This window comes from Phyllobates terribilis, unplaced genomic scaffold, assembly GCF_046119375.1.
Source record: "Phyllobates terribilis strain yellow unplaced genomic scaffold, ASM4611937v1 Scaffold_8__6_contigs__length_399053987, whole genome shotgun sequence".
NCBI lineage: Eukaryota > Metazoa > Chordata > Amphibia > Anura > Dendrobatidae > Phyllobates > Phyllobates terribilis.
In genome coordinates, this window is record NW_027362768.1 from 367,485,658 (window position 1) to 367,513,499 (window position 27,842).

The 27,842-nt window shown below is 44.0% G+C and overlaps 1 protein-coding gene across 4 annotated transcripts; it reads left to right on the top strand.

Annotated features, from left to right (window-relative positions):
• Positions 1-12: 12 nt before the first annotated feature.
• QRICH1 (glutamine rich 1) lies at positions 13-27,432 on the top strand. Of its 4 annotated transcripts, none has more exons than XM_073644874.1 (11): positions 13-290; positions 4,083-4,401; positions 4,867-4,977; positions 7,042-8,025; positions 19,250-19,421; positions 19,872-20,026; positions 20,158-20,272; positions 23,258-23,366; positions 25,631-25,785; positions 25,867-25,966; positions 27,175-27,432. In XM_073644874.1, exons 2-11 carry the CDS (start codon positions 4,099-4,101, stop codon positions 27,365-27,367), a joined length of 2,397 nt encoding a protein of 798 aa, XP_073500975.1. In that variant the 5' UTR covers positions 13-290; positions 4,083-4,098; the 3' UTR covers positions 27,368-27,432. The 4 variants fall into 4 exon arrangements, with proteins under 4 accessions (XP_073500975.1, XP_073500978.1, XP_073500976.1 ...); XM_073644875.1 differs by lacking the exon at positions 13-290 and adding an exon at positions 781-855; XM_073644876.1 differs by lacking the exon at positions 13-290 and adding an exon at positions 888-999.
• The last annotated feature ends 410 nt before the right edge of the window (positions 27,433-27,842 follow it).

Below are 27,842 nucleotides of genomic sequence, written 5' to 3' on the forward strand. Positions count from 1 at the left end.
AAACATCGCGGGATTTGCTCGACAACTCTCGCGAGCACGAGCCGCGGGTCCACGATTGGCTGACGGCTTCTGAATGTAAGATGGCGCCCAGGGAGCTGTGAGGCGAAAATAATCTATCGGAGAAAAAAAAAAAAAGAAAGAGAAACCGTCAGGACAGAGGAGGGGTTCCGAGAACGGAGCCGCCGGGACTGACGTGGTGGCGGCGGGGAGAAAAGAAGGAGAAGCCAAGGCCGCGCCTGGGGAGGAGGAGGAGGGGACGGGCTGCCTCTGGACAACGAGCAGCGGGGGAGGTGAGAGACACGGGCGGGACCGCAGGGCCTCAGCGCCCCCAATAGAAGCGGCGTCACTCCCGGTGTGAGGGAAAGGGCGTCCCCCGGAGCGAGGATCGTCTCCCCTTACCTCAGCGCCGTGTACACTGCGCGCTCCCGACGTTCTGTCACAGTCCGTGCGCGCTCCCGCCCGGTGCTTCCACAGAGGGGAAAAAAGCGCGGGATCCCCCCCCTTCTCCTCAGCGCCGCGCGCAGCACTCGCGCACGATATCCCTCCGCGGCCACTTATTTCTTTTCACTCAGAAGTGGCGCGGAGGAACACCACCCACCGTGGCCCCACTCGCGGCTTCTGCTCTATCACACGGTGCCTCTGCGTGACCTCACTGGGATCCGTTATTCTGTTTGTCAGCCGCCTTAAGGAGCTCGGTGCGCGTCACCGCGACTGTGCACATCGGCGAGGACGCGCCTCCACCGCCGCGTCTCCCTTTGTGGGCGCATGCGCATACCCGATAAGCCAAGGGAGGGCGGGGACAGGGAGAAAGGAGCGATGGCAGCGACGAGAGGGAGCTGACGGGACGCAGACACGGTGCAGTACCGCTGCCGCCTGTCAGGCGGGTGCAGAGGACAGTGACCTGAGCCATTGGGTCTTTTCCCAGACAGCGGACAGTCCCCCGCGGAGTGATGTGATGTACGACGCGTAAATGACGGACCCGGATTATAGGCCTGTGCGGTACGGGGCGCAGAGTCCTTCCCGGGGCCACGCCGCACTGGTCTGGCCTCCATGGTGGTTACTGTGAGGTGATCGCCACCAAACCCCACACAATAAGCTTTGGATTTGTGTATGATGCCAGAGATTTAATACATTCACGGCTGCGGACTGCGATATCCGGGCCGGTGGTCTCCAGACCCCACCTCCTCATTCTGTGCGGAGTCAGCGACGCTGACGGACAGTCCGGATATTGCAGGACGCGTGAATGCAGCCGAAACGCATTAATGGCCGGCCCGTGTCTGCATCGTGCGCTGTCCCCTCTGTACCGAAAGTGGATCAGATTGGTGCAAGCAGATAGATATATATATATAATTTCGTTCACATAAGCGAGAGCTCAGGTGAACAAGTTAGTTCATTTCCATTGTTCCATGCGCTGCACATCGGCTACAGTTACCCTCCTCCAGATTTACTGTAACCCTCCCATACGGCTCCATGGTGATGGAAGACTTGGAATTTTAGTTATTCAGCCCATTGACTGATAACAGGGAACAGTAGACCGCACTCAGTCACATTGCACAATTAAGGGTATGCGCGCACGTTGCAGATTTAGTGCTTTTTTTTTTTGTCATATTTTTTTCTGCATGGATTTGTGACAAAACCTGTTGCCAGCAAAGTGAGTGAGAAACCTGAAGTGTCATGCACACGTTGAGTATTTTTGACTTCCAGATTTGGTGCAGAAAATAATCTCCAGCATGTCAATTCTCTGCGTTTTTGATGCTGCGTTTCTGCAGCAAATACTCAGTGTCTGCACACACTCTTAGGCTGCCTGCCCATGATCCGTAATAGCAGCGTTTTGGACGCAGCTCATCTTGATTTATAGAAATCCCATGCCTGCTGTGCTTCTATTTGAAGCTGCGCAAACTTGCCGGCAGCGCAGCTTTTCAAGCCACAGCAAGTCAATTTCTGTTGCAGAGATGCTTGCCTCTGCAACAGAAATTTCCCCAATATAATGTATTGGATGCAGTAACTCCGCATGTCTTCAATGAACACATGCGGATTTACCTGCTCGATCAGACGTAGCGCTATGGACACAGCGAAAATACGCTGATCGTGGACACATACCCTCAGATGTCACGTCATTTGTGTCCAAATTTCTCCTCTGTCGAGTCCTCCGCCCTGGTTCTAGTCGATCTGAAACCCCCAACACCCGAGGCGTGCCGGAGACACAGTGAAGATTTAGTGCTGAGTCCTTTGTACAATTTTCAAGTCAATGGGGCCAGCAGCGGGCGATTAGGACGCCTCTGTGGTTGCAGCTCTATGTCATAGCTGTTCCCACAACATTACCAGATGTCGCAGCCTCACAAATAAAATAACTTGTCCCAGCTATCTGCCATCCTTTTATAAGATGGTGATAACCTTTATAGGACACCAGACACTTGTGCCGCTGATGAGCCCGGCTTGTGCCCACGTGAGGATGCGAGTACCAAGATGGGACAGGATCACAAGGATTGCATCAAGTCAGATGGATCCAATTCGTTTACTCATTTATCATCATAATCCCTTATTTCCCGCACTCCCTGCTTTACTTTACCGCACCTTAGATTTTCTTTAAAGTTCTCTTTAATACATTTGGCCAAAAATCTGGTGCACCAACCTGGCCGTAGCGGAGAGGTGTCGGAGGTGTAATGTTTCGGTATGGGTGCAGCACTGGAGAAGTCTTACATAGGGACAAGAGGTTATGGCAGGAGAGGACAGGTTAAAATGTGCAAGGCCTTGTGGACCAGAAATTGTCGTGTTGTTCTTCATGGCCTTTTCTCCTTGCTATAAAGCTTGTTGCTGCACTTTGGGCCGGTTATATACAGTAGGTCTGGAGAGCCAGAAGTCCCAGCAGCATGTGATGGGCATGCTTAGAAAATGGCAACTAATTTTGCTGCTCTTCCTTGTTCTTGTTCTTGTTCTTTGAATCCCGTATTCACCAGCAGTGATGTCTGAACAGGCCTTGTGTTTCCTGACTCAACAGCATCATAGGCATATCTCAAATCTGCAGCCGATCCACTAAGGACTGCGGAAAAAAAACAATTTACGGACGGTTGCCAACCCAGTTCAGGCTATATAGTTCTTACTCAGACCCTGATACACGTGACACCGGCCTCAGATCTAGTTCTGGTTTTAAACTTGCCCACACGCGTCATGTATAGAATAGTCGTCACGTGTCTGTTATAATTGTTTTAGCTTAGTGGGTCAGTAAGTTTACACTTATATTAATATTGGAGCGTAAATATAGAAGTCTCAGCTCATAGATCACAGGGAATGTTCCCACCTGGCTGCTATAATATGCTTTACACTATTGTAGTGGAGGCTGGTCGCATTAGTGATCCATACGAGAACAGAAAGGAGGATGTGCCCTGCTGGGCCTCGGCTCTTTCCACATGTTCCTGGATCCTTTTGCTTCCTCCTCCCGCCCCGAGGCTTTGTGCACGAGCCTCCATTGTAGTAGCAGAGTCCTGCATCACGCGGGGCGCGCTACCAGCGCAACAGACTCTTTTGTAGGAAGGGAATTCCCTGACGGAGACAAGAAGGGAGGGTGAATACAGGCCTGGGTTCAGCAGGAGGCCACTGGGTCCCCAGGTCACTGCTGTGACATTAACCCCTAAATGACTGCAGTAATTATCTGTTTATTGGTTTCACGGGGTGCCAGGCAGCTAAGGTGTACATGGACTGAACAATTGCAATTAATGATCTGCATGTTGACATTGATAGTAGACCTCATGGGACCCGCTGTGTTTTCTTGATTATTAGTTACCATGCAAGTAGATAATTTTTGCTATTATGTGAACAATTTTGCACCGGAAATGAATCATGATGTTGTAGTTTGTTCATTCAACGTCCTTAAAGGGGGTGATCTTCATGCCTATGGGCAACATTGGCACCAAGTGCCATTATTTTTGCTAGTAAATAGGCTGACTGAACAGAAAGCTATGTAATGAGACCCTAATTCCAGGGCAGCTTTGTATATGAGTTAAATGATATTTAAGTTTTCTGTATATGGTAACTTGATTAGAAATTTTAGCCTTTACCTAATTATTGACTCCTTCTAATTTCAGGACTTGAGCGTGCGCTATGAATAATTCTCTGGAAAACATTTCGTATGAAGAGTATGTCCGCTTGAAAGCTCGGACCGTGCCACAACACAGGATGAAGGAGTTTCTGGATTCATTGGCTTCAAAAGGGCCCGATGGCATGCAGGAGTTTCATCAGCCCCCCACCAGCACCATGGTGTATCAGCAAGGGGCCAACTGTATTTACACAGACAGCACAGAAGTGGCCGGATCGCTGCTGGATCTCGCTTGCCCTGTGACTGCGAGTGTTCAGCAACAGACCCAGCAAGAACAGCAAATCCAAGTGCAGCCCCATCAAGTTCAGGTGACTGATCCTTCTTTTACTTTTTGGTAATTAATGTATTATATGTTGATGTCACGGCAGAATATTCTCGCATGGTTTTAGTTTGGATGCATTGAGGTTGCTTAAAGGGGTTCTACAGTTTTAATAATGGGGTTATTGACTATTTGGGTAAGCATGAAATGTAAATATATTCCCATAGACAATAAAATGAGCTTCATACAAGTTACTGCTTGTATAGATTTGTATATACCGTTAACGAAACTCATTATATACGGCTATAGAACCCCTTTAATAACGTTTGTTTGAACTTCCATTTTGCTTCCGACACACTAGTCGAAAATTTTAGAGATGTTTTACAATGAGGAAGTCTGACCTCCTAAATGAAAGGGTCACAATATTTTCACATGCCTGGAGATTTGAGATGTCTGAAGCCTTTTTTTCTTTAGCTCACGATGTTGGTGGCTGAGTTTCCATTGTTGATTTCAGATTCCCGACCTGCTCATCAGACCTTGGATCCACTACCCTGCCCCTCAACTGAATCGAATCAACCTCTCTCCCGAGGGGTCGCAGGACTCTGGTATTTCAGAAGATTTGTTGGTCAGTTTCCCAAAATCCCAGGCTATTTACATATATATATATATAAATCTGCAACTACATATTCTCCTAAGTTCAGATTAATTTTCAGTTCAAGGATAAGTTGTCCTGATCCGGAAGAAAGTAACGGTTTCCTTCCTTATAATATAATCTTGTGCTTTATGCAGTTCTTGCATAAAAACCTTTTTTTCTTGATGCATCAGTAACAATATTGCTAGAAAGCTTGTATATGATTCTTCTTTTCCCCCTGCACTGGAGGTGACCGACTTACGTAATATTTGTATGAATTTATGGCACCAGTAAGAAGTTTCCAGTAAGTTGATACCATGAGAATAGTGGTAATGCTTTCAATAGAACGGACATGATTACGTCATGTAGTTGTGTATGGGCTTAATTACATGACCATATAGCGACAATATATTCTGATTTGTTTTGACCGTAATTCCCAGCCTAATTGGGTTGTCTTCCGACCTGAACTAACAGCTTTGTAGGCTTATACGATGCTGTTAGTTCTGGTCAGGAGACCAATGATGAGGCCGGGAATTGCAGCCGTAACATGGAACAGAAAAGTCCTGATGAAAACAGGACTATTAAAGTATGGTGAAAATGTAATTGTTGGCTGCTTACATGCACAGCCTTTTGTTGCTTTTTTTTTTATTGCATCTATCATAATTTCTTATACCTTATGGGATAATAACAGGACATATCAAGTCAGGACTACCCCTTGTGAAAGATGGGACCATTTAATACAATAGAGCTGTACACATGAGCTCTAAATGAGGGACTACAATTTTCCTCCTGGAGGTATTGCATTTCATTATCAGCACAACTATAACCCCCACCCCTCGTTGTCTAAGGGCATCTCCAAGTCTTTTATCAGGCACCAGTAATGAGAACAACATAATAATTATGTGCAGATGGATCCAGTTTCATGTTGGCTCACGCTGATCACTTCCGTCCCTGGTGGTTTATTTCTCATTGGTGATTTGTTTTTCTGTGCAGTCATTTAATCTGTGTTTTTATGTCTTGTTTTTCTCACCTGTAGTTTATATTTCTATACAGGTTTTTTTAATTTTATTTATAACTTAGAGATAAGGGGACCATCCAGCTCTCCTGATATGTCTAATGCCAATACTGCAGCAACTGTTCTTTAAAACTGTGTATATATATATATATATATATATATAGATATAGATATAGATATATATATATCTATCAGTGTTTGGTGACAAATGGCAAGAGCTAGCAAACTTCAACAGTGTTTTTTGGGAAGGGGTTTACACCATTTTTGCTGTTGTCACGTAAATACTGCTGCTTAATTGCATTTACAAAAATTGTACACAACATGGCAATTCTTGTGCATGTATAATATTAAACAGTCTTAAAGGGGTTATGTGGGACTTAGCCCTGTAGCAAAAAAAAATAAAAGTCCCTAAGAACTTACCTGCCTGGTTTTGCCCTGAGATGATCTGTTCCAGTTCAGAGTGGTCAATCACCATTCCTGTCTACTCCAGGTGACGTCACATCGACAGAGCAGCTACTTCTCTTCCACTCCGTTCTGTCAACTGGTCGTCGCTGCTGACGTCATGCTGATTGACAGCTGCGCTCAGCATAGTGCATCAGGAAGCCGGCTGTCAATCAGCATCACATTGGCAGTGACGCCCTTTCGACAGAGCAGAACGGAAGACAGAGAACGGCTTTGTTAACTTGAGGTTAAAAGAAGCGGGAGACTCGTCACAAGACAGAGCAGGTAGATACGGTAAGTTCTTAGCCCTATAACAAAAAACAAAGTCCCGGATAATCTCTTTAAACAGAAAAAAGGGAATAGGTAGTCTTAACAATATATTTTTTCTGCTGTACGTTATTCATCATTGTCTAAGGCAAAATAATCTTCCTCTTTTACTAAGGTTGAAAAAGTTCTTACTGGATGTAATGACTTTTTCTTTTTTTTTTTTTTCATTTATTCAATTTATTTGCTATGATTTTTTTTTTTTTTTTGCAATTTATGATAATTCACTGTAAGTCTTTTATCTCGGCATTATTAATCGATATTAACTTGTTTTCCAGGTGCAGCAATCTCCCCAGCAGGTGACTGCCCAGCAGCTCTCGCCACAGCTCAATGTCCACCAGTCTAATGAGCATCCAATTCAAGTACAAGTCCAGATCCAGGGATCGGCTCAGTCTCAAACGGCACAAAATGCACAGACGATACAGACTCAGTCCCTTCAGTCCGCCAATGCTGCACAGCAGCTCACAAACTCCCAGTTACAGGTGGCTCAGATCCAGGTGCAGCACGTTCAGCCTGGCCAGCAGATGCAACCCACGGACCTCCAGGATGACCATATACAACACCAACAGATACAGGCACATCTGGTGGCAGGACAGTCGGTGGGCAGTGGGATTCAGATACAAACAGTAGGGGCGCTTTCACCTCCTCCGTCACAGCAGGGATCTCCGAGAGAGGGAGAACGGCGATCTAGCACTTCAAGCGTCCTCCAGCCTGTAAAGAAACGTAAGGTGGACATGCCCATTACTTTGTCATATGCAATTTCAGGGCAGCCAGTCGCAGCTGTACTTGCAATTCCACAAGGACAGCAGCAAAGTTACGTGTCCCTGAGGCCAGATTTGCTGACAGTGGACAGTGCTCACTTATATGGGGCCACAGGCACCATTACAAGCCCCACAGGAGAGACTTGGACCATCCCGGTGTATTCAGCAAACACCCGCAGCGATTTGCAACAGCAAAACATAACCCACATTGCCATCCCTCAAGAGGCCTATAATGCCGTCCATGTCACAGGCTCTCCCACCGCCTTGACTGCTGTAAAACTAGAGGATGACAAGGACAAAATGGTAAAAAATCATGAGGAAGTAGTGCAGACTCTGGCAAACTCCCTTTTTCCGGCCCAGTTTATGAATGGGAACATCCACATTCCGGTTGCTGTCCAGGCAGTGGCAGGGGCTTATCAGAATACGGCACAGACTGTCCACATATGGGACCCCCAGCAGCAGACAGCGCTGCATGAGCAAGTGCAGCAGCATCAGCTACAGGTAACCTACGGTGCGGGGGGAGGCCGGTGGCTGGGAACATTGTTCACTCTCGTTATAATAATTTATAGATTGAAAGTGGAATTCATACCCACGTCTGCCAAACTTCTGCATGCATGCTTATTTTTCTTTAAGGAGAGTAAAGAAGCTTCAAATATAAAGCCATGAATCCGATATGACAGAAGTGTAAGGGCAAAGACTGAGCAAACTAATGTTTTGCATTGACTTGTGATGCAGTCATCGGAGCCAAAACCCGCAGTGGATAATAGCGTAGACCGTCCATGTGAATACACACCGACCATGTGTCTCCTGAACCGACAAGCCTCGTGGTTGTTAGTTCAGATCAGGAGACCCACACTCGGGAAGTAATAGCTGTTGTAACACATACTGTTAAACCTGCCCGCTTCAGTCACATGAATGCACACCTAGATGTAGTTCTGTGTGACAATGCATACAAAAATGCTTCAGCACTCTGCAGACATTAATTACATGTGTTATATTTGCTGCACAGAAAGATTTGGTATTTTGATCAATGCATGTGAGCCCATAAAGACTACTACTTCTTATAGATGGCTAAACAGAGTTTCCCCACTGTATGGCCAAGGGTGCACTCACATACCATATTGTTTGATCTGTTAAAGCCCCAGTCCCAACCCCCGACCCCCTCTACACTCTGCCTGACCCATATATTCCTATGAGGCTGTTAGCTAAGGTCGGTATACCTGCAGTCGGGCTGTCGTTTCAGCCCCAACACATAGGGTAGTAATAGTAGTGTGAATGCACCCTTAGCCTCAAATGATCTGTGGGAAAATTAGGCTCTAGCTATTCTCTATTCTGACTAAAAAAGACAGACATTATCTAGATCCTACTTTCCCAAAGTTAATTTGGGTCTATGCACAAAGAGAGGCAAGTCTATTTAGTACAGGGTCCCAGCTAAATAGGTGGCCTTGTCGCTGGTAGATGGGCTCACACACTTTAATCACTATGTTCTCTAAGAGCCCCATATTTATGTGTAACATATCTGTAATTCATTTTTTCATTGTTTGGCATGTCTTTTTTTTCCCCTCTCTAAAATCTGTTACTTATGGATATTTGTTTTTGTAGGTTTTTTTTTATTTTTTTTTATGCCTAATTACAAGGAAAAGAAGCCGTAAAACTACCCCCATATTATTATTATTATTATTCACATGCATAAATCCACTGCGTAATGTCCCGGTCGCTCTCTGGTTTCGCTGTTTACATACGGCTTTTAATCTCTCCTGACTGTCTCCTTTCTACACAATTCACACAAGTGTTTGCACATGCAAGGTTTGGTTGGTCAAGTTTAGTTATTTTTGGCCGCACTGAGCAAACATGGATGACTAAGAAACAAGTTCCCTCTTTATCCAGGACTGACGTAGACATTTTATAGTCAATCTTTGTTTCTCCAAGACGTAGAATTCTTTGTGTAAAGAGAGAAAAATATGTAATGAAAGTGATGAGAATCATATGATGATAGGACTTGTCTCGATGAGCCATGATAATTAATCTACATATTCTGTTGAAGGGGCCAATTACTACCTATGACTACAGAAATATTCAACATGCTAGTTGCGAGATATATAGTGTTATAAGTCTACATACCTCTGTTAATAACAGGTTTTTGTCATGTAAAAATCATGCCAAAGAGAATTATTTCAGAACTTTTTTTTTTTTTACCTTAATGTCACCCATAATCTATTCAATTCAAAATCAAATGTTTTGGGGTGAAAAATAACTAAAATAATTTTGCATAAATGTGCACATCCTTATACTAATGCTTTGTTGCAGTCCCCTTTTGAATTTATAAAAAAATGGAGTGGAGGTTATCGGGCACCAGCTCTTATTTTCCTAGCAAAATTATTTTCCCATATGTGGAGTAAATCAGCCAAATGCAGAACTCATTGGTGGTGCACACCTTAGTGATAAATCAATGTCATTCAAGTGCAAAATAGGTGTTCTTTAATCCATTAGAAATAGCAGGGAGTGAGCAGGGAGGATTGTGTAGGTTGAAGACCATTTCATGCTGTCAAGGCGCTTCTACAGGTCCAAATAATCGATTATTTGGATCCATGGAAGCGCCTTGGCAGCGTGAAACGGCCATTGTCCTACACAATCCCCTTGCTCACTCCCGGCATGTTTGTGTATGTAATGGATTAAAGAACACATATTTGGCAGAAAGTGGTGAACCCCTTTGAGTTTATGACAGTACTCAATCTTTTTGGGTCAGTTTATTAGCGCGGAACATCTAGAATTGGCTATCTTTTCATTGCAGTAGCTTCACATCTGTAAAATTGCAGGGGCCATCTCATGTGTAAAGCGCCCTCTTCAGGTCACCCACAGATTTTCACTTGAATTCAGGTCTGGGATCCTTCTGCACTATTCCAAAAAATTTTATCATCTGGCCAAGCCAGTCATTTGGAGGTATATTTAGGGTCGCTATCGCGCTGAATTGTAAAATTCATCTTCAGCTTTTTTTTTTTTTTTTCTAGAGGCTTGACTGTTTATATGCAAAATCAACTGGTATGACAGTATTATTACATCCACCTTGACTAAAGCCCTGGTTCCAGCTGCTGAAAGCAGCCCTATAGCACAATACTGCCTCCTCCTTGCTTCACTGTGGGTATGGTGATGTGCAGTGTTGGCATTGCACCTTTTAGAATTATGGCCAAAAAGTTTAACCTTGATTTCATCAGACATAACACGTTTCCCATATGCTTTTGGCAGACTATATATGTTGATTCTGGCAAAACATAGTCGAACTTGGATGTTTTTCTTTTTAAGAAAAGGCTTCCATCATGCCACCCTACTCCACAAGCCAAACATGTAAAGAATACAGGAGATTGCTATCACATGCAATACACAACCAGGACTTGCCAGCAATTCCCACAGCTCCTTTAATGTTGCTGTAGGCCTCTTGGCAGCCTGCCAAACCAATTTAATTGTTTTTTTCATCCGTTTTTGAAGGAAGTCAATTTCTAGGTAATGTCACAGTTGTGAAGTATTCAGTGCTCCATGGTAGATCTTATGCTTTGGATTTTTTTTTTTTTCCCCGTTTTTTTCTCTTGACTGACAACTTGCAACAGTGAGACCTTTTTACTGTGTTGTGAGCTGTTCGCAGACTACAGCTTTTGGTATAAAATGCAACTAAAAAATAGTTAGGAAAATCCTCTAGAACAGGGAAACTTTGCATGGGGTTAATCAGTATCGTTGTAAATGACAGCCGCCGTGTGCTGACTATTATGGAACATGAAAGTAAATGTGATTGGCAGAGTCTGAACAAAACAACATTCCCTATTCTAAGAGGGTGTTAACACTTATGAAACCACATTATTGTAGTTTTGATGTTTTTATTTCCCCCCTCAAAATGATTCCACTTTGTTTCTTAATGGATTTGTACAGATTATGGGCGACATTAAATGTGGGAAAAGTTCTGAAATGATTCTTCTTTTTATGTTTTTTTTTTTTGTTGTTTTTGTTTTTTTACATAACAAAAACCTGGCATTTTTAACTTTTTTTATTTATTTATTTTTTTAAATATCGCCTGTATACATGTATACACACTGTATGTGCGCCCTCCACATTCTGCCTACAGGTGCTTTTATGGCTTCCCAGGGCTCTGTGCAGTCAGTAATGTTCTTCCACACTTTACGTGCCCACCCTTGCCTTTATTTTGTGCATTGGGCACAGTCATGGGGAAACAGAAAAGGGCCTTGTTCAAACTCTTCTGTCAAAGCTGAGAGCTGCGATTGTCCAATGTGTAGTTTATCCCGAAGCATTAGGCCAAGTTCACACGATGTTGATTTGTGGTGCAGATTCCGCAACGATTTATTGTAGAATACAATTCACACTTTACAAAAAAATAAAAAAATAAAAAATTGCACAAAAATGAAAGCATGGAGTGAATTTTCATTTTTATTTTCACTCTCTTCATAGTTTAATAAATGGATTGAAATCCATAATGAAATTGACAAGTAATGCATGTGGGTTTTGTAAACAAATCTGCAGTGGAGATTTTCTACAACATGTGAACATAGCCTAAAGATTTCCCTTCACTGGAATAAAGTGGCTGAGGTTCACCCTAAACAACAACCCTATAGCATTATCCTCCTCCACCAAACTGTACAGAGGGCACAATGCAGTCAGGCAGGTAACGTTCTCCTGGAATCACCAAACCCAGACTCCATCATATGCCAGATAGAGAAGTGCGATCCGTCACTGCACAGAACACGTCTCCTCCACAGTCCAGTGGTGGCGGCTTTACACCACTGCTTCCGACGCTCGGCATTGTGCTTGGTGATGTACAGCTGCATGCAGCTGCTCGGCCATGAAGCTCCGGACAGGGCGCAGTGTTTGTGCTGATAATGATAGCTGAAGGTTTGGACTCTGCAGTGACTTTTTTGCCCTGTGCTCCTCAGCACTCGGCCCCCCCCTGCTCTGTAACGTTATGGGGTGTCCACTTTGTGGCTGAGTTGCTGCGGTTCCTTCCATTTCTCAATAAGTTATCAGCCGTCCAGAAATTCCAGGACCTTCCATAAAATAGGTCACTATTTTGCCCTGTCTGTAAATTTTTGAAGCTGAAGAAGCTTACACAAATTATTTTTACTGTAATTATCATTATACAGTTTGCAGTGAATGCAGATGATGTCTTCATATCAGAATTATGGACTGAGGACATGTATCACTTCTAAAAATGATTTATGATTTTCCAGTGTGTCTGTAAAAAATAGTTTGTGTTTGTTTTTTGTTTTTTTAAGTTGTCCAAAAAAATAAATCAAGTTGGCAACCTTGTTCCCAATAATATCACTCACAGGTGATTGGTGGAGGGGTGTTTACGGGGAAGAAATGTCATGATTGGACTTGTTACCTCGGTGGCTTCTATGACAGGACCGAGCTCTTTACTAACCATGTTCTGTCACACATTAGTAAAGGCGGATGGCATGGCGGGGGCTGGAGGTTATACATAGAGGGGCAGTAGGGCCAGATAGTATGCGACGGGGTCACTGGACTGAATGAAAATCTCACATTCAATTATTTAATATGTTTTGTTCCTATACATTTCCCCATGTAATGTATTTGTGTGTCAATACATGCCGCTAGTGATGTCACAACTACTTAATCATCTAAAGCCTGTTTTTTGTTTTCTTTTAATATATAAATTATATGGATGGGGTCTAATAGAAAATAATCACCTGGAAATTTGTGAGTAGGTGTTACTGGTGTCTGCTGGGCCAACCCAACATTCACGTAACATTACCATAATGACATATGGATAATACAGTGATTCGCAGAAAGTCTTGCCTTAAGGGATGGTGTTCGTAATGTCTAATTATGATCTATGAATCATTTTTTGACTATTCTGATTGCTCTAGTTCACCCACACAGATGCTGACTGACGCCAGGCCCTGGAAATCCAGTAATGAAATGGATCTCCATAAATGTTTGCCGGTATGAGCTCATACAGATCTGTGCTGGGGAAACAAGGGTACGACACATTGGAATTAATGTTGTTCTGAAGAGACGAGCGGCCCTGTGTGTGTGCGAGGCAGCCGCTTATCCCATCTCTATCGTAATATTACATGTCCTGATCTGACATGTATGGCACAGAGTTATAAAAAGTGCTATTGCAGGGCTACAGAAAGTATCCACTTGGCCTGGTAATTTGTCCACCTCTACTTAATACCGAAATTTTTAACACTTAATGGTTCCAAAACTGAGATGTGGAAAGGCTTAAACTTGAACCTCTTGAACCCTGTTTATTAAACTGGATCTATCCAGACCGAGAACTCTCAACGATTGACGCTATGATAACTCGTTCGACGCTCATTTAAGGCCCTTTTCCACGGACAATGCAAATAGTATCTGGATGAACAATCGATATGACAGTTTGCAAGAGGAGAGAACTGTAAAAATGCACTGGCTGTTGTCACTCTGCAGACAGTCTGTGACGAGATGAAGGCGCCCGGTACTGTCTCTTGTAAGGGTATGTGCCCACGTAGCGTTTTACAAGCATATTTGATGCAGAATTTCCGCAGCGACAACGCTTGGTAATCCGCACCCCATGGTCCCCAATGAGTTTCCGCATGTTCTGTGCCCATGCTGTGGATTTTTCCGCAGCGCAGCGTTTTTGATGCGCACAAAAATCTGCAGCATGTTCATTAATTTTGCGTTTCCACATGCGGAATTGCCTTTGCAATGCAATAAAAAACGCAAGGCAATTCCGCATGCGTTTTTCCGGGAAAGGACATGCAGAAATGAAGCAGAAATTTTCTGCTTCATTTCCGCAACGTGGGCACATAGCCTAAAACTCAAAAGTCCTGCTAAATGAGCCTTTTTTGTGATTAAAAAAAAAAAAAAAAAACGCAGTTAAAAAAGCATTGATATCCAGTAACCTAGCACCAATGTATTTATCTGGTTATGGGCAGATGCTGGCTGTGTATTATGCTCCTATCCCTGCTGTTACGGGCAGATGCTGGCTGTGTATTATGCTCCTATCCCTGCTGTTACAGGCAGATGCTGGCTGTGTATTATGCTCCTATCCCTGCTGTTACAGGCAGATGCTGGCTGTGTATTATGCTCCTATCCCTGCTGTTACAGGCAGATGCCGGCTGTATATTATGCTCCAATCCCTGCTGTTACAGGCAGATGCTGGCTGTGTATTATGCTCCTATCCCTGCTGTTACGTGCAGATGCTGGCTGTGTATTATGCTCCTATCCCTGCTGTTACGAGCAGATGCTGGCTGTGTATTACAACGCTCCTATCCCTGCTGTTACGGGCAGATGCTGGCTGTGTATTACAACGCTCCTATCCCTGCTGTTACGGGCAGATGCTGGCTGTGTATTACGCTCTGCTGTTACGGGCAGATGCTGGCTGTGTATTATGCTCCTATCCCTGCTGTTACGGGCAGATGTGGGCTGTGTATTATGCTCCTATCCCTGCTGTTACGGGCAGATGTGGGCTGTGTATTATGCTCCTATCCCTGCTGTTACGGGCAGATGCTGGCTGTGTATTACGCTCCTATCCCTGCTGTTACGGGCAGATGCGGGCTGTGTATTATGCTCCTATCCCTGCTGTTACGGGCAGATGCTGGCTGTGTATTATGCTCCTATCCCTGCTGTTACGGGCAGATGCGGGCTGTGTATTATGCTCCTATCCCTGCTGTTACGGGCAGATGCTGGCTGTGTATTACGCTCTGCTGTTACGGGCAGATTCTGGCTGTGTATTATGCTCCTATCCCTGCTGTTACGGGCAGATGTGGGCTGTGTATTATGCTCCTATCCCTGCTGTTACGGGCAGATGTGGGCTGTGTATTATGCTCCTATCCCTGCTGTTACGGGCAGATGCTGGCTGTGTATTACGCTCCTATCCCTGCTGTTACGGGCAGATGCGGGCTGTGTATTATGCTCCTATCCCTGCTGTTACGGGCAGATGCTGGCTGTGTATTATGCTCCTATCCCTGCTGTTACGGGCAGATGCGGGCTGTGTATTATGCTCCTATCCCTGCTGTTACGGGCAGATGCTGGCTGTGTATTATGCTCCTATCCCTGCTGTTACGGGCAGATGCGGGCTGTGTATTATGCTCCTATCCCTGCTGTTACGGGCAGATGCTGGCTGTGTATTACGCTCCTATCCCTGCTGTTACGGGCAGATGCGGGCTGTGTATTACGCTCATATCCCTGCTGTTACGGGCAGATGCGGGCTGTGTATTATGCTCCTATCCCTGCTGTTACGGGCAGATGCGGGCTGTGTATTATGCTCCTATCCCTGCTGTTACGGGCAGATGCTGGCTGTGTATTATGCTCCTATCCCTGCTGTTACGGGCAGATGCGGGCTGTGTATTATGCTCCTATCCCTGCTGTTACGGGCAGATGCTGGCTGTGTATTACGCTCCTATCCCTGCTGTTACGGGCAGATGCTGGCTGTGTATTACTCTCCTATCCCTGCTGTTACGGGCAGATGCTGGCTGTGTATTATGCTCCTATCCCTGCTGTTACGGGCAGATGCTGGCTGTGTATTATGCTCCTATCCCTGCTGTTACGGGCAGATGCCGGCTGTGTATTATGCTCCTATCCCTGCTGTTACGGGCAGATGCTGGCTGTGTATTACTCTCCTATCCCTGCTGTTACGGGCAGATGTGGGCTGTGTATTATGCTTAATAATTAAGTAAACAAAATGTAATCTCTAAAATAGCACCCCCAACTGGTACATGAAGAAACTAAAACATGTCCCATACAGCTGTACTAATAACCTCTTTGGGACTGGACAATTGTTCGTTTTTGCACTTTTTTTTCTGTCTTATGAGGGCTTATTTTTTGCAGAACGGTAGCTCATCGGTCGCATCGCTGGGGAGCGCGAGGATTGTTGATTGCACTATTTCAAAGCCGCTGTCGGGTTCACATGAACATTTGAATAGTTAAACAGCATCAATTGCGGCCAGCGTCGATAGCTTCTGTTACCGGCAGATGCTGGCTGTGTATTACGCTCCCATCCCTGCTGTTACAGGCAGATGCGGGCTGTGTATTACGCTCCCATCCCTGCTGTTACAGGCAGATGCGGGCTGTGTATTATGCTCCAATCCCTGCTGCTACGGGCAGATGCTGGCTGTGTATTATGCTCCAATCCCTGCTGTTACGGGCAGATGCTGGCTGTGTATTATGCTCCAATCCCTGCTGTTACGGGCAGATGCTGGCTGTGTATTACGCTCTGCTGTTATGGGCAGATGCTGGCTGTGTATTATGCTCCAATCCCTGCTGTTACGGGCAGATGCGGGCTGTATATTATGCTCCAATCCCTGCTGTTACGGGCAGATGCGGGCTGTATATTATGCTCCAATCCCTGCTGTTACGGGCAGATGCTGGCTGTGTATTACGCTCCTAACCCTGCTGTTACGGGCAGATGCTGGCTGTGTATTATACTCCAACCCCTGCTCTTACGGGCAGATGCTGGCTGTGTATTACGCTCCCATCCCTGCTGTTACAGGCAGATGCGTGCTGTATATTATGCTCCAATCCCTGCTGTTACAGGCAGATGCGGGCTGTATATTATGCTCTAATCCCTGCTGTTACGGGCAGATGCGGGCTGTATATTATGCTCCAATCCCTGCTGTTACGGGCAGATGCGGGCCGTGTATTATGCTCCAATCCCTGCTGTTACGGGCAGATGCGGGCTGTGTATTATGCTCCAATCCCTGCTGTTACGGGCAGATGCAGGCTGTATATTATGCTCCAATCCCTGCTGTTACGGGCAGATGCGGGCTGTGTATTATGCTCCAATCCCTGCTGTTACGGGCAGATGCGGGCTGTGTATTATGCTCCAATCCCTGCTGTTACGGGCAGATGCGGGCTGTGTATTATGCTCCAATCCCTGCTGTTACGGGCAGATGCGGGCTGTGTATTATGCTCCAATTCCTGCTGTTACGGGCAGATGCGGGCTGTATATTATGCTCCAATTCCTGCTGTTACGGGCAGATGCGGGCTGTATATTATGCTCCAATCCCTGCTGTTACGGGCAGATGTGGGCTGTATATTATGCTCCAATCCCTGCTGTTACGGGCAGATGCCGGCTGTATATTATGCTCCAATCCCTGCTGTTACGGGCAGATGCCAGCTGTATATTATGCTCCAATCCCTGCTGTTACGGGCAGATGCCAGCTGTATATTATGCTCCAATCCCTGCTGTTACGGGCAGATGTGGGCTGTATATTATGCTCCAATCCCTGCTGTTACGGGCAGATGCCGGCTGTATATTATGCTCCAATCCCTGCTGTTACAGGCAGATGCGGGCTGTATATTATGCTCTAATCCCTGCTGTTACGGGCAGATGCGGGCTGTATATTATGCTCCAATCCCTGCTGTTACGGGCAGATGCGGGCTGTGTATTATGCTCCAATCCCTGCTGTTACGGGCAGATGCGGGCTGTGTATTATGCTCCAATCCCTGCTGTTACGGGCAGATGCGGGCTGTATATTATGCTCCAATCCCTGCTGTTACGGGCAGATGCGGGCTGTATATTATGCTCCAATCCCTGCTGTTACGGGCAGATGTGGGCTGTATATTATGCTCCAATCCCTGCTGTTACGGGCAGATGCCGGCTGTATATTATGCTCCAATCCCTGCTGTTACGGGCAGATGCCAGCTGTATATTATGCTCCAATCCCTGCTGTTACGGGCAGATGCGGGCTGTATATTATGCTCCAATCCCTGCTGTTACGGGCAGATGCCGGCTGTATATTATGCTCCAATCCCTGCTGTTACGGGCAGATGCGGGCTGTGTATGACGCTCTGCTGTTACGGGCAGATGCTGGCTGTGTATGACGCTCTGCTGTTACGGGCAGATGCGGGCTGTGTATGACGCTCTGCTGTTACGGGCAGATGCTGTCTGTGTATGACGCTCTGCTGTTGCGGGCAGATGCTGTCTGTGTATGACGCTCTGCTGTTGCGGGCAGATGCTGTCTGTGTATGACGCTCTGCTGTTACGGGCAGATGCTGGCTGTGTATGACGCTCTGCTGTTACGGGCAGATGCGGGCTGTATATTATGCTCCAATCCCTGCTGTTACGGGCAGATGCTGGCTGTGTATGACGCTCTGCTGTTACGGGCAGATGCTGGCTGTGTATGATGCTCTGCTGGTACGGGCAGATGGGGGCTGTATATTATGCTCCAATCCCTGCTGTTACGGGCAGATGCTGGCTGTGTATTACGCTCCAATCCCTGCTGTTACGGGCAGATGCTGGCTGTGTATGATGCTCTGCTGGTACGGGCAGATGCTGGCTGTGTATGATGCTCTGCTGGTACGGGCAGATGCTGGCTGTGTATGATGCTCTGCTGTTATGGGCAGATGCTGGCTGTGTATGATGCTCTGCTGATGCGGGCTGTGTATGATGCTCTGCTGGTACGGGCTGATGCGGGCTGTATATTACGCTCCTGTGCTTTCTGAGAGAACCACTGTCAGACATCTTATTTCGCCAAGAACAAACTGATCAGCAGTCAAAAATCGGAAGTCGTGGTCTGGATCCTTATTTTCCCCAACATAATGTGTCAGGGACCCTCCTACACAGACCGTTGACTCTTTTGATGTGTGGGTTTGGCCAACCTTAGACTAATGTGTATGTGGACCTAAAGGACAGTGTCCCAGTATTTGGTGCAGGGATTATTACAAGCAGAAACGATACAGAAATTTAATGGTGTGTATTTTTTTTTTTCCCCTTCAGTCCCAAACAATTCAGGTCGCAGAGGTTGAGCCACCCCCACAGCCCTCCCCCGAAATGATGCTGCCAAATATACTGAAACCAGAAGAAGGATTAGAAGTCTGGAGGAACTGGGCTCAGACAAAGAATGCTGAACTGGAAAAAGACTCCCAAAACAGACTGGCACCCATAGGACGTATGTACATATTGTCCTTAAATGCTAGGGAGGATGCTTCTAGTTTTGCGTTGAAATTAGAAATATGGTTAGGTAAAATGTTGTAATCCCAAGATGAATGGAACATAACTCCCAGCATACACCTTCTAGACCAGACTGGCCGTAAAATGTGACTTTGTGAAAAATATTTTATATCATGTTACATAAGGCATGTTTTTTGCTCCAGTCTCTTTTATCTATTTTAGCGCTAGCTAAGTGTAAGTGATGTGTGGACCCGTGTAATTACAGACCTTGTGTTAGGGAAAGGGGAAGGATTAGGTGCAATAGCCAAAATCATCAGTGACCCCCAGGAATTAACAGTTCAGACCAGCTCCGATGTAATGACATAATGCCAGGCAGTAAGACGAGTTCTGGGCTCTCTGCCTGACCAGGTACGACAATACAATGGTCTCATTATATGTCTCCTTCCAGGACGCCAGCTCTTGAGGTTTCAGGAGGATCTCATATCTTCAGCAGTTGCAGAGCTGAATTATGGATTATGCCTCATGACAAAAGAAGCTCGCAACGGCGAAGGAGAACCCTATGACCCAGACGTGCTCTATTACATTTTCCTTTGTATTCAGAAGGTGGGTAAAATCTTACTTGGTTACGGTCTGTGTTTTGTGGTACAACCTAAGGAAATATGGTGCAATTTCAGTACTTTGTTGTGTGTGTGTGGTGTTGTTTTTTTAAATGCTTATGTAATCTTTCTTTCCAGTACCTTTGTGAAAATGGAAGAGTAGACGATATATTTTCAGATCCTTACTATATCAAGTTCACAGAGTGGCTTCACCAAGTTCTGAAAACATTTCAGCCAAGAGTTACAACCCTCGGTAAGCAATCCCATATTCTGTAACTAGTTAATATTCCACATAAATTAATCCTTGAAGGATTTTGTGTATGGATCAATAACCACAGCAGCTCTGAGGGAACATTGGTTACTTGTGGGGCCTTATCCCTCTCCAGCGTCCTGTGCCTGCCGCCACCCTCCTCTCCCTGATTGACATTGCTATTCGCTGATCCATTTCTCACATCCATGGCCTCACATCCTTCATGACTCCTTTGGCCGGCACATGCGTAGGACGTTACTGTATGTGGGCAAATGCCTCATTATCCTACTACTCATGCGCCGGCCCAAGCCATGACTGAGGATGAGGCGTGTTTTTAATCTTTGCATAAAGATCTATGCAGCCATAGAACTGAACTGAAGACACCCCCTCCCTCCCACCACCGCCGTCAATGCCATCTCTGCATCACCAGTCAATGCCATCTCTGCATCACCATCAAGCTCAGCCACAGGCTAAGCGTCATAAGAGATTGGCCTTTTATTCTGAAGTATAACATCATATAGAACAAGCTATCAAGCAGTTGCAGGTTTAAGGGACTAAAAAAGTTTTAAGATGGGGGGAAAAAGTAATTAAAGCTTAAATGGCAGCATCTACTCACCACTCAACCCTTTTTTTTCAGTTGAAAACTAAAATAAAAAAAATGGTATTAGTGTCTGTAAAACTATAGTCAGATGAGCTTATGAAAACGTAGACATTTTTATCGATATTGTCATCTGTCTTTTTTACATGCAAGGGGCACCCATGTTTATACATTAACATTTTAAAATGTAAATGATCAAAATCAAATTATAAAATAAAAACAACATTCCAGTTTGGTATGATTGCATTTGTATTGATCTGAAGAATCATGTTGCATGGTCACAATAAAACACCATAAAATATAACAAAAGTCCAAATTGCATTATTTTTTTTTCACCATTCTACTTTGCTTGAAATTTTTTTTCCTGTTTTTTTTTTTCTTTCAGTACATTGAATGGTAAAGTTAATTGTCATTCAAAATTATAATTCGTCCTAAATAAAAAAAAAAAAAAAAAAGCCCTCAAACAGCTATGTCAGCAAAATAAAAATTATGGCACTTGGAGGAAGCGGAGGGAAAAGCTAAAAATGACCAGGAGTGATGGGGCCTATATACAGTTAGGTCCATATATATTTGGACAGAGACAACATTTTTCTAATTTTGGTTCTAGACATTACCACAATTAATTTTAAACAAAACAATTCAGATGCAGTTGAAGTTCAGACTTTCAGCTTTCCTTTGAGGGTATCCACATTAAAATTGGATGAAGGGTTTAGGAGTTTCGGCTCCTTAACATGTGCCACCCTGTTTTTAAAGGGACCAAAAGTAATTGGACAATTGACTCCAAGGCTATTTCATGGACAGGTGTGAGCAATCCCTTCATTATGTCATTCTCAATTAAGCCGATAAAAGGCCTGGAGTTGATTTGAGGTGTGGCGCTTGCATTTGGAAGGTTTTGCTGTGAAGTAAACATGCGGTCAAAGGAGCTCTCCATGCAGGTGAAACAAGCCATCCTTAAGCTGCAAAAACAGAAAAAACCCATCTGAGAAATTGCTACAATATTAGGAGTGGCAAAATCTACAGTTTAGTACATCCTGAGAAAGAAAGAAAGCACTGGTGAACTCATCAATGCAAAAAAAACCTGAGCGCCCACGGAAGACAACAGTGGTGGATGATCGCAGAATAATCTCCATGGTGAAGAGAAACCCCTTCACAACAGCCAACCAAGTGAACAACACTCTCCAGGAGGTAGGCGTATCAATATCCAAATCTACCATAAAGAGAAGACTGCATGAAAGTAAATACAGAGGGTTCACTGCACGGTGCAAGCCACTCATAAGCATCAAGAATAAAAAGGCTAGACTGGACTTTACTAAAAAACATCTAAAAAAGCCAGCACAGTTCTGGAAGAACATTCTTTGGACAGATGAAACCAAGATCAACCTCTACCAGATTGATGGAAAGAGAAAAGTATGGCGAAGGCGTGGTACAGCTCATGATCCAAAGCATACCACATCATCCTTCAAACACGGCGGAGGCAGTGTGATGGCTTGGGCATGCATGGCTGCCAGTGGCACTGGGTCATTAGTGTTTATTGATGATGTGACACAGGACAGAAGCAGCCGAATGAATCCTGATGTATTCAGAGCCATACTGTGTGCTCAGATCCAGCCAAATGCAGCCAAACTGATTGGTCGTCGTTTCATACTACAGATGGACAATGACCCAAAACATAAAGCCAAAGCAACCCAGGAGTTTATTAAAGCAAAGAAGTGGAATATTCTTGAATGGTCAAGTCAGTCACCTGATCTCAACCCAATTGAGCATGCATTTCACTTGTTAAAGACTAAACTTCAGACAGAAAGGCCCACAAACAAACAGCAACTGAAAACCACCGCAGTGAAGGCCTGGCAGAGCATCAAAAAGGAGGAAACACAGCGTCTGGTGATGTCCATGAGTTCAAGACTTCAGGCAGTCATTGCCAACAAAGGGTTTTCAACCAAGTACTAGAAATGAACATTTTATTTACAATTATTTAATCTGTCCAATTACTTTTGGTCCCTTTTAAAAAAACAGGGTGGCACATGATAAGGAGCTGAAACTCCTAAACCCTTCATCCAATTTTAATGTGGATACCCTCAAATGAAAGCTGAAAGTCTGAACTTCAACTCCATCTGAATTGTTTTGTTTAAAATTGATTGTGGTAATGTCTAGAACCAAAATTAGAAAAATGTTGTCTCTGTCCAAATATATATGGACCTAACTGTAGGTGTATGTGAAGTTTTTCTGCTGTGTTAAATTATCTTGGATCATCCGGAGATGTCGTGTCTGCATTTTCTAAAATGTCAGTGAAGAATTTTGTGACTGATTTCATCTTTCTGCATTAGTTCCTTATTTTTTCATATTTAATTAATGTAATTAGGTTTGAATAATTCTTATTCTTTTTGTTTTAGGTTTCATCATTCCCAGCCATGTGACAGAGGAGATGCTGTGGGAGTGCAAACAGCTGGGCGCCCACTCTCCTGCTACATTACTAACTACACTTATGTTTTTTAATACAAAGTAAGTAATCCATACAGGGTGTGCCATGTATGCCTATAAGGGTGGCACAGTGGCTGTGGGCTGTATTGTCAAATGGGGAACACCAGTATTCGCTGCACAGGACTGTCCTAACTATAGTAGTACATTTAGTATGGTAATAGTAATTACATAACTAGTAACATAAGGTTTGATCTGGGGTTCCAGGACTGATCACCTTTATCGGGGTCAAGAAGGAATTTTTTCCCTGTGACACAAATTGGCTGATTGTTTCCTGGGGTTTTTGCCTTCTTCTGGATCAACCGATTTAGGCATAGGGATTTTAGTAATACCATTATTAGAATCACAAGAGTAATACAAAATATATAAAGCTAATTAACAAAAATTAAATTCTAAACGGGTATATTTTTAATTGCAATAGTGCAGCAATAATAAAAATAATACATTTGTGAGGGCTAGTCCCAGTTAGTTAGTGTAGGGAGTACAATTGGAGGAGGGAAGATGAACTTGATGGACCTAGGTCTTTATTCAACCTATGTTACTATGTAATGTGGCATCAGTAGATGCCTGCCCAATGTGCTTCCATCTAGTAGAGGTTTCCATCCGACACAGCAGATGTCTGCGCAGTGAGCCCGCTACAAGGCCGTTGGTCTGTGGGATGCTCTGACATTTACCCTAATCACTGCTGCTTAAGCGCTGTAGCACAAGTGAAGCATGGGTGTTACACGCCGGCCGGTGTCCAGCTGTCTGCCGGTGTCCAGCTGTCTGCCGGTGTCCAGCTGTCTGCCGGTGTCCAGCTGTCTGCCGGTGTCCAGCTGTCTGCCGGTGTCCAGCTGTCTGCCGGTGTCCAGCTGTCTGCTCTAACTTCTGTGACTGGAACATTACACACAAATAACAGGAACTTCTGTGATTCCTCATAGTCACGTTTCAAGGTCAGTCTTCTCTGAACTGTCCAGATTTTAACCCCTTAATGATGAGACCAAATTTTTGGTATCTGACCAGTGTCACTTTGTGGCAATAACTTTGGAACTCTTCAACATATCCCAGTGATTTTTTAGATTGATTTTTTTTTCATGATGCATTATATTTTACGATAATGGTAAATTTAGGTCTGTTTTTTTTTTTGTTTGTTTGTTTTTTTTTTTACAAAAATATCAGAAATAATTTCAAACAAATTGCAGTTTTCAAACTTTGAATGATTGTCCCTTTAATCCAGCTAGTCATACCACACAAACACATCAAGAACATTTCCCTCATGTCTGCTTTACATCAGCACCATTTGTAAAATGTTATTTTATTTTGTTAGTATTTAGAAGGTTTAAAAATGTAGCAGTAATTTTTCATTTTTTTTTTTCCAGGAAATTTACAAAATTTATTTCTTTAGGGACGTATTCAGTTTTGAAGTGACGTTGGAGTTATTTTATATTGGAAAACCCTCAATAGTGATACCATTTTAAAAACCACATCAGTCAAGATATTCAAAACTGCTGTCAAGTAGTTTATTAAACCTTCAGGTGCATTTCAGGAATTAATGCCAAGTGGCATGACAGGAATGAAAAAAATTTAATTTTACCACCTAAATGTTGCTCATTTCTGAACAGGTCACTATAGCCGAAAGACTCGAAGACAGTCATTTGGCAGTGAATTGCCATGGCAATCATGAGGACCACACAATCCTAATCTCAGCGTGCCGATGGGGTTAAAGAGGGAGCCGCCACACTCTGTTAACCATTTAGATGCTGTAGTCGCTATTTACAGCAGCATCTAAGGGGTTAAACGGCCATGGTCGGTGCCAACTCTGATCGTGGCTGATGCAGCAAGTTATCAGCTAATAGTGTACAGCTGACAGCTGCTGAATTGTTACCTGTCTGGGGATGGTATTCTCCTATTTATCAGGTCTGTAAAAAGATGTATTGTTGGTCATTAAGAGGTTAAGAGTAAAGCATACATGTCTGCAATAATGAAGCCAGTATCTTATTCATGCTGTCTGTAGTTTGGACAGCCTGAATCGGCCAACAGGTTCCCTTTAACCCTTTCATCACTGCTATCGAGATACTGGCATGACCAAAGAGGACCTCACCCTCCCTTTGATTAGGTTTACATAGTTAAAGGATTGGTGTACCTCGGTGCCATCAACCCTGGAGACCTTTCCACTGAGGGGGGAAATTCATCAAGACTTAGTGTGCACAATAAATTTTGCCGCATCTTTCAGCTGCCCATGTCGTGGACTGGAATACGTTTCTGGTATAATTGATGCCAGCATGAATCTGTTTTCTCTTCCTTACCAGGTATTTTTTGTTGAAAACCGTCGACCAGCACCTGAGATTGGCTTTCTCCAAGGTCCTGAGACAAACTAAAAAGAATCCATCAAACCCAAAAGATAAAAGCACCAGCATCCGATACCTTAAGGCCTTTGGAATCCACCAGACAGGACAACAGAAAGGTAAATCACTTAGTTTGTGACTTAAAATTGTATCCTTGTCTTATTTCAATTATCTATTATACAGACTCGCTCTCGTTTCAGGTTTTCCAGTTTCAGATGACATGTACGCCGAGCAAACAGAGAATCCTGAAAATCCCCTGCGATGCCCCATTAAACTTTATGATTTCTACCTCTTCAAATGGTATGGAAAACATAATGGTTTTCTGTATTTGGGGGTTTAATTGGGGGAGAAACCAACTACAATTAAATACAAAGGGAAGTAAAGCAATTAGGTTACAGTTTGTCTATTTTCCTTGTAAATAGAAATTTAGATAGACTGAGGGCTTATTTCCATATATTTGGCTGCCCAATATTTTTCCCCCCTTTTGGTGTTATAAAAACTTTTATATGTTTCTATATTGTAAATAGTGAAATGTATAAAATATAAAATGCATATTTGGAATTGTCTGAATTAACAACATATTTATCCCGTATTGTGAATGCTGGGGAAAAAAAACATTGAAACTCCAGGGTTGATGATTTCTGTTGCCAGTTTACCAAGAAGGTTCAATAAAAAGTAATCAAAACATTGCATGTACCCCAAACAATCATTAAGAATGTCAGCTGAACGTGCAAAAAAGCAAGCCCTACCGCTGCTCTATCGACTGAAGAATAAAGTATCACGTCTCAGAAAATTCTGATGCAAAACTAACTTGTGTCCCCCTCCGACTCCCCACAAATTTTAGAATTTTTTTTTTAACCACTTTAAGAAAAATAAACCTATACAAGTTTGATATAGACGGAACCGTACTGACCTGGAGAGTCATGTGGCAATCATTAGTGGAATTAGTGAGGGGGGAAGGAAGGGCGGCTACATCATTTAACTCCGTTTGGAATAAATGCTGGCAGATTAATGGAGATCTGGGTCCCATCACTCTAGTGTACAGCTCCTGCCTAACAGAGCAGAGTACCGATTTGATAAAAAGCATGGGTTTTCTGTTGAATCCATACTCCCCTTTGTGTCCGCATTCTATAGCTCCTATAGATTTTGAAAATAAAGGTGTTTGGCGCACAAATTGGCCAATACATGAGAGCGCAGCAGCCAGGATAAGGCGACCTCTCTCTGGTAGCACCCTAAACCTAATATTTAACAGACATGCCTCTCCCAGGCTAAAAGCCTACAGGGTTAAAGGGCAGGAAGGATCCAGCAGTAATTAAAGACATCCTTATGGCGCAGGCAAACGGCTGTGTAAATCGGACCACAATGCACGGACTGGCCAGCAGCTCTCCCGAGCGTGACTGCTCCATACAGCCAATTTGTGCACTTAGTACCTTAATTTCCTATGCCTGGATGTACCCTAAATGTCATCCAGCATACTTTCTAATCCTCTAATCTTATTTCATTTCCAGCCCACAGAGCGTGAAAGGTCGAAATGACACGTTTTATCTGACGCCAGAGCCAGTGGTGGCTCCAAACAGTCCAATCTGGTACTCTACCCAGCCGATCAGCCGAGAGCAGATGGAGCAGATGTTGACCCGAATCCTAATTGTCCGTGAAATCCAGGAAGCCATTGTGGTCGCCGGCGCCACCAACATGCACTAAACAACCGGTTACAGCCGCGGAGGGAATGTGATGGTGAAATAAAATGTACAGACTTTTACACTAAAGACGATGCCTACTTTTTTTTCTATTGGTGTAGTAATGAGGCCCTTTTAGGCTTCTCAAGTTTCAAATAAAGTAATAAGAAACCCCCAATCTTCATTTTAGCAAACTATACACAGTTGTTTAATGTACGAGTACCAAATTCTAGACGAATCTGGAAGACAGTCCTATATGGGATCGGAGGGGGGAGGATGGGACACAAAAACTTGTAGACAGATACATTTTTGTCTTCCTGCATTTCAAGGGTTTACATGATGGACTTTTGTGGAAGCAGTCGCCTACTTTCTTGCCTATAAGGACTTGTATTCTGAAGGAAAACAAAATGTTTAACAATTTTATATTATGTAATGTATACAAAAAAAAATCCACATAAGCCTAAATATATCGACTTCTTCTCCTCCGGCCTAGGTATCAA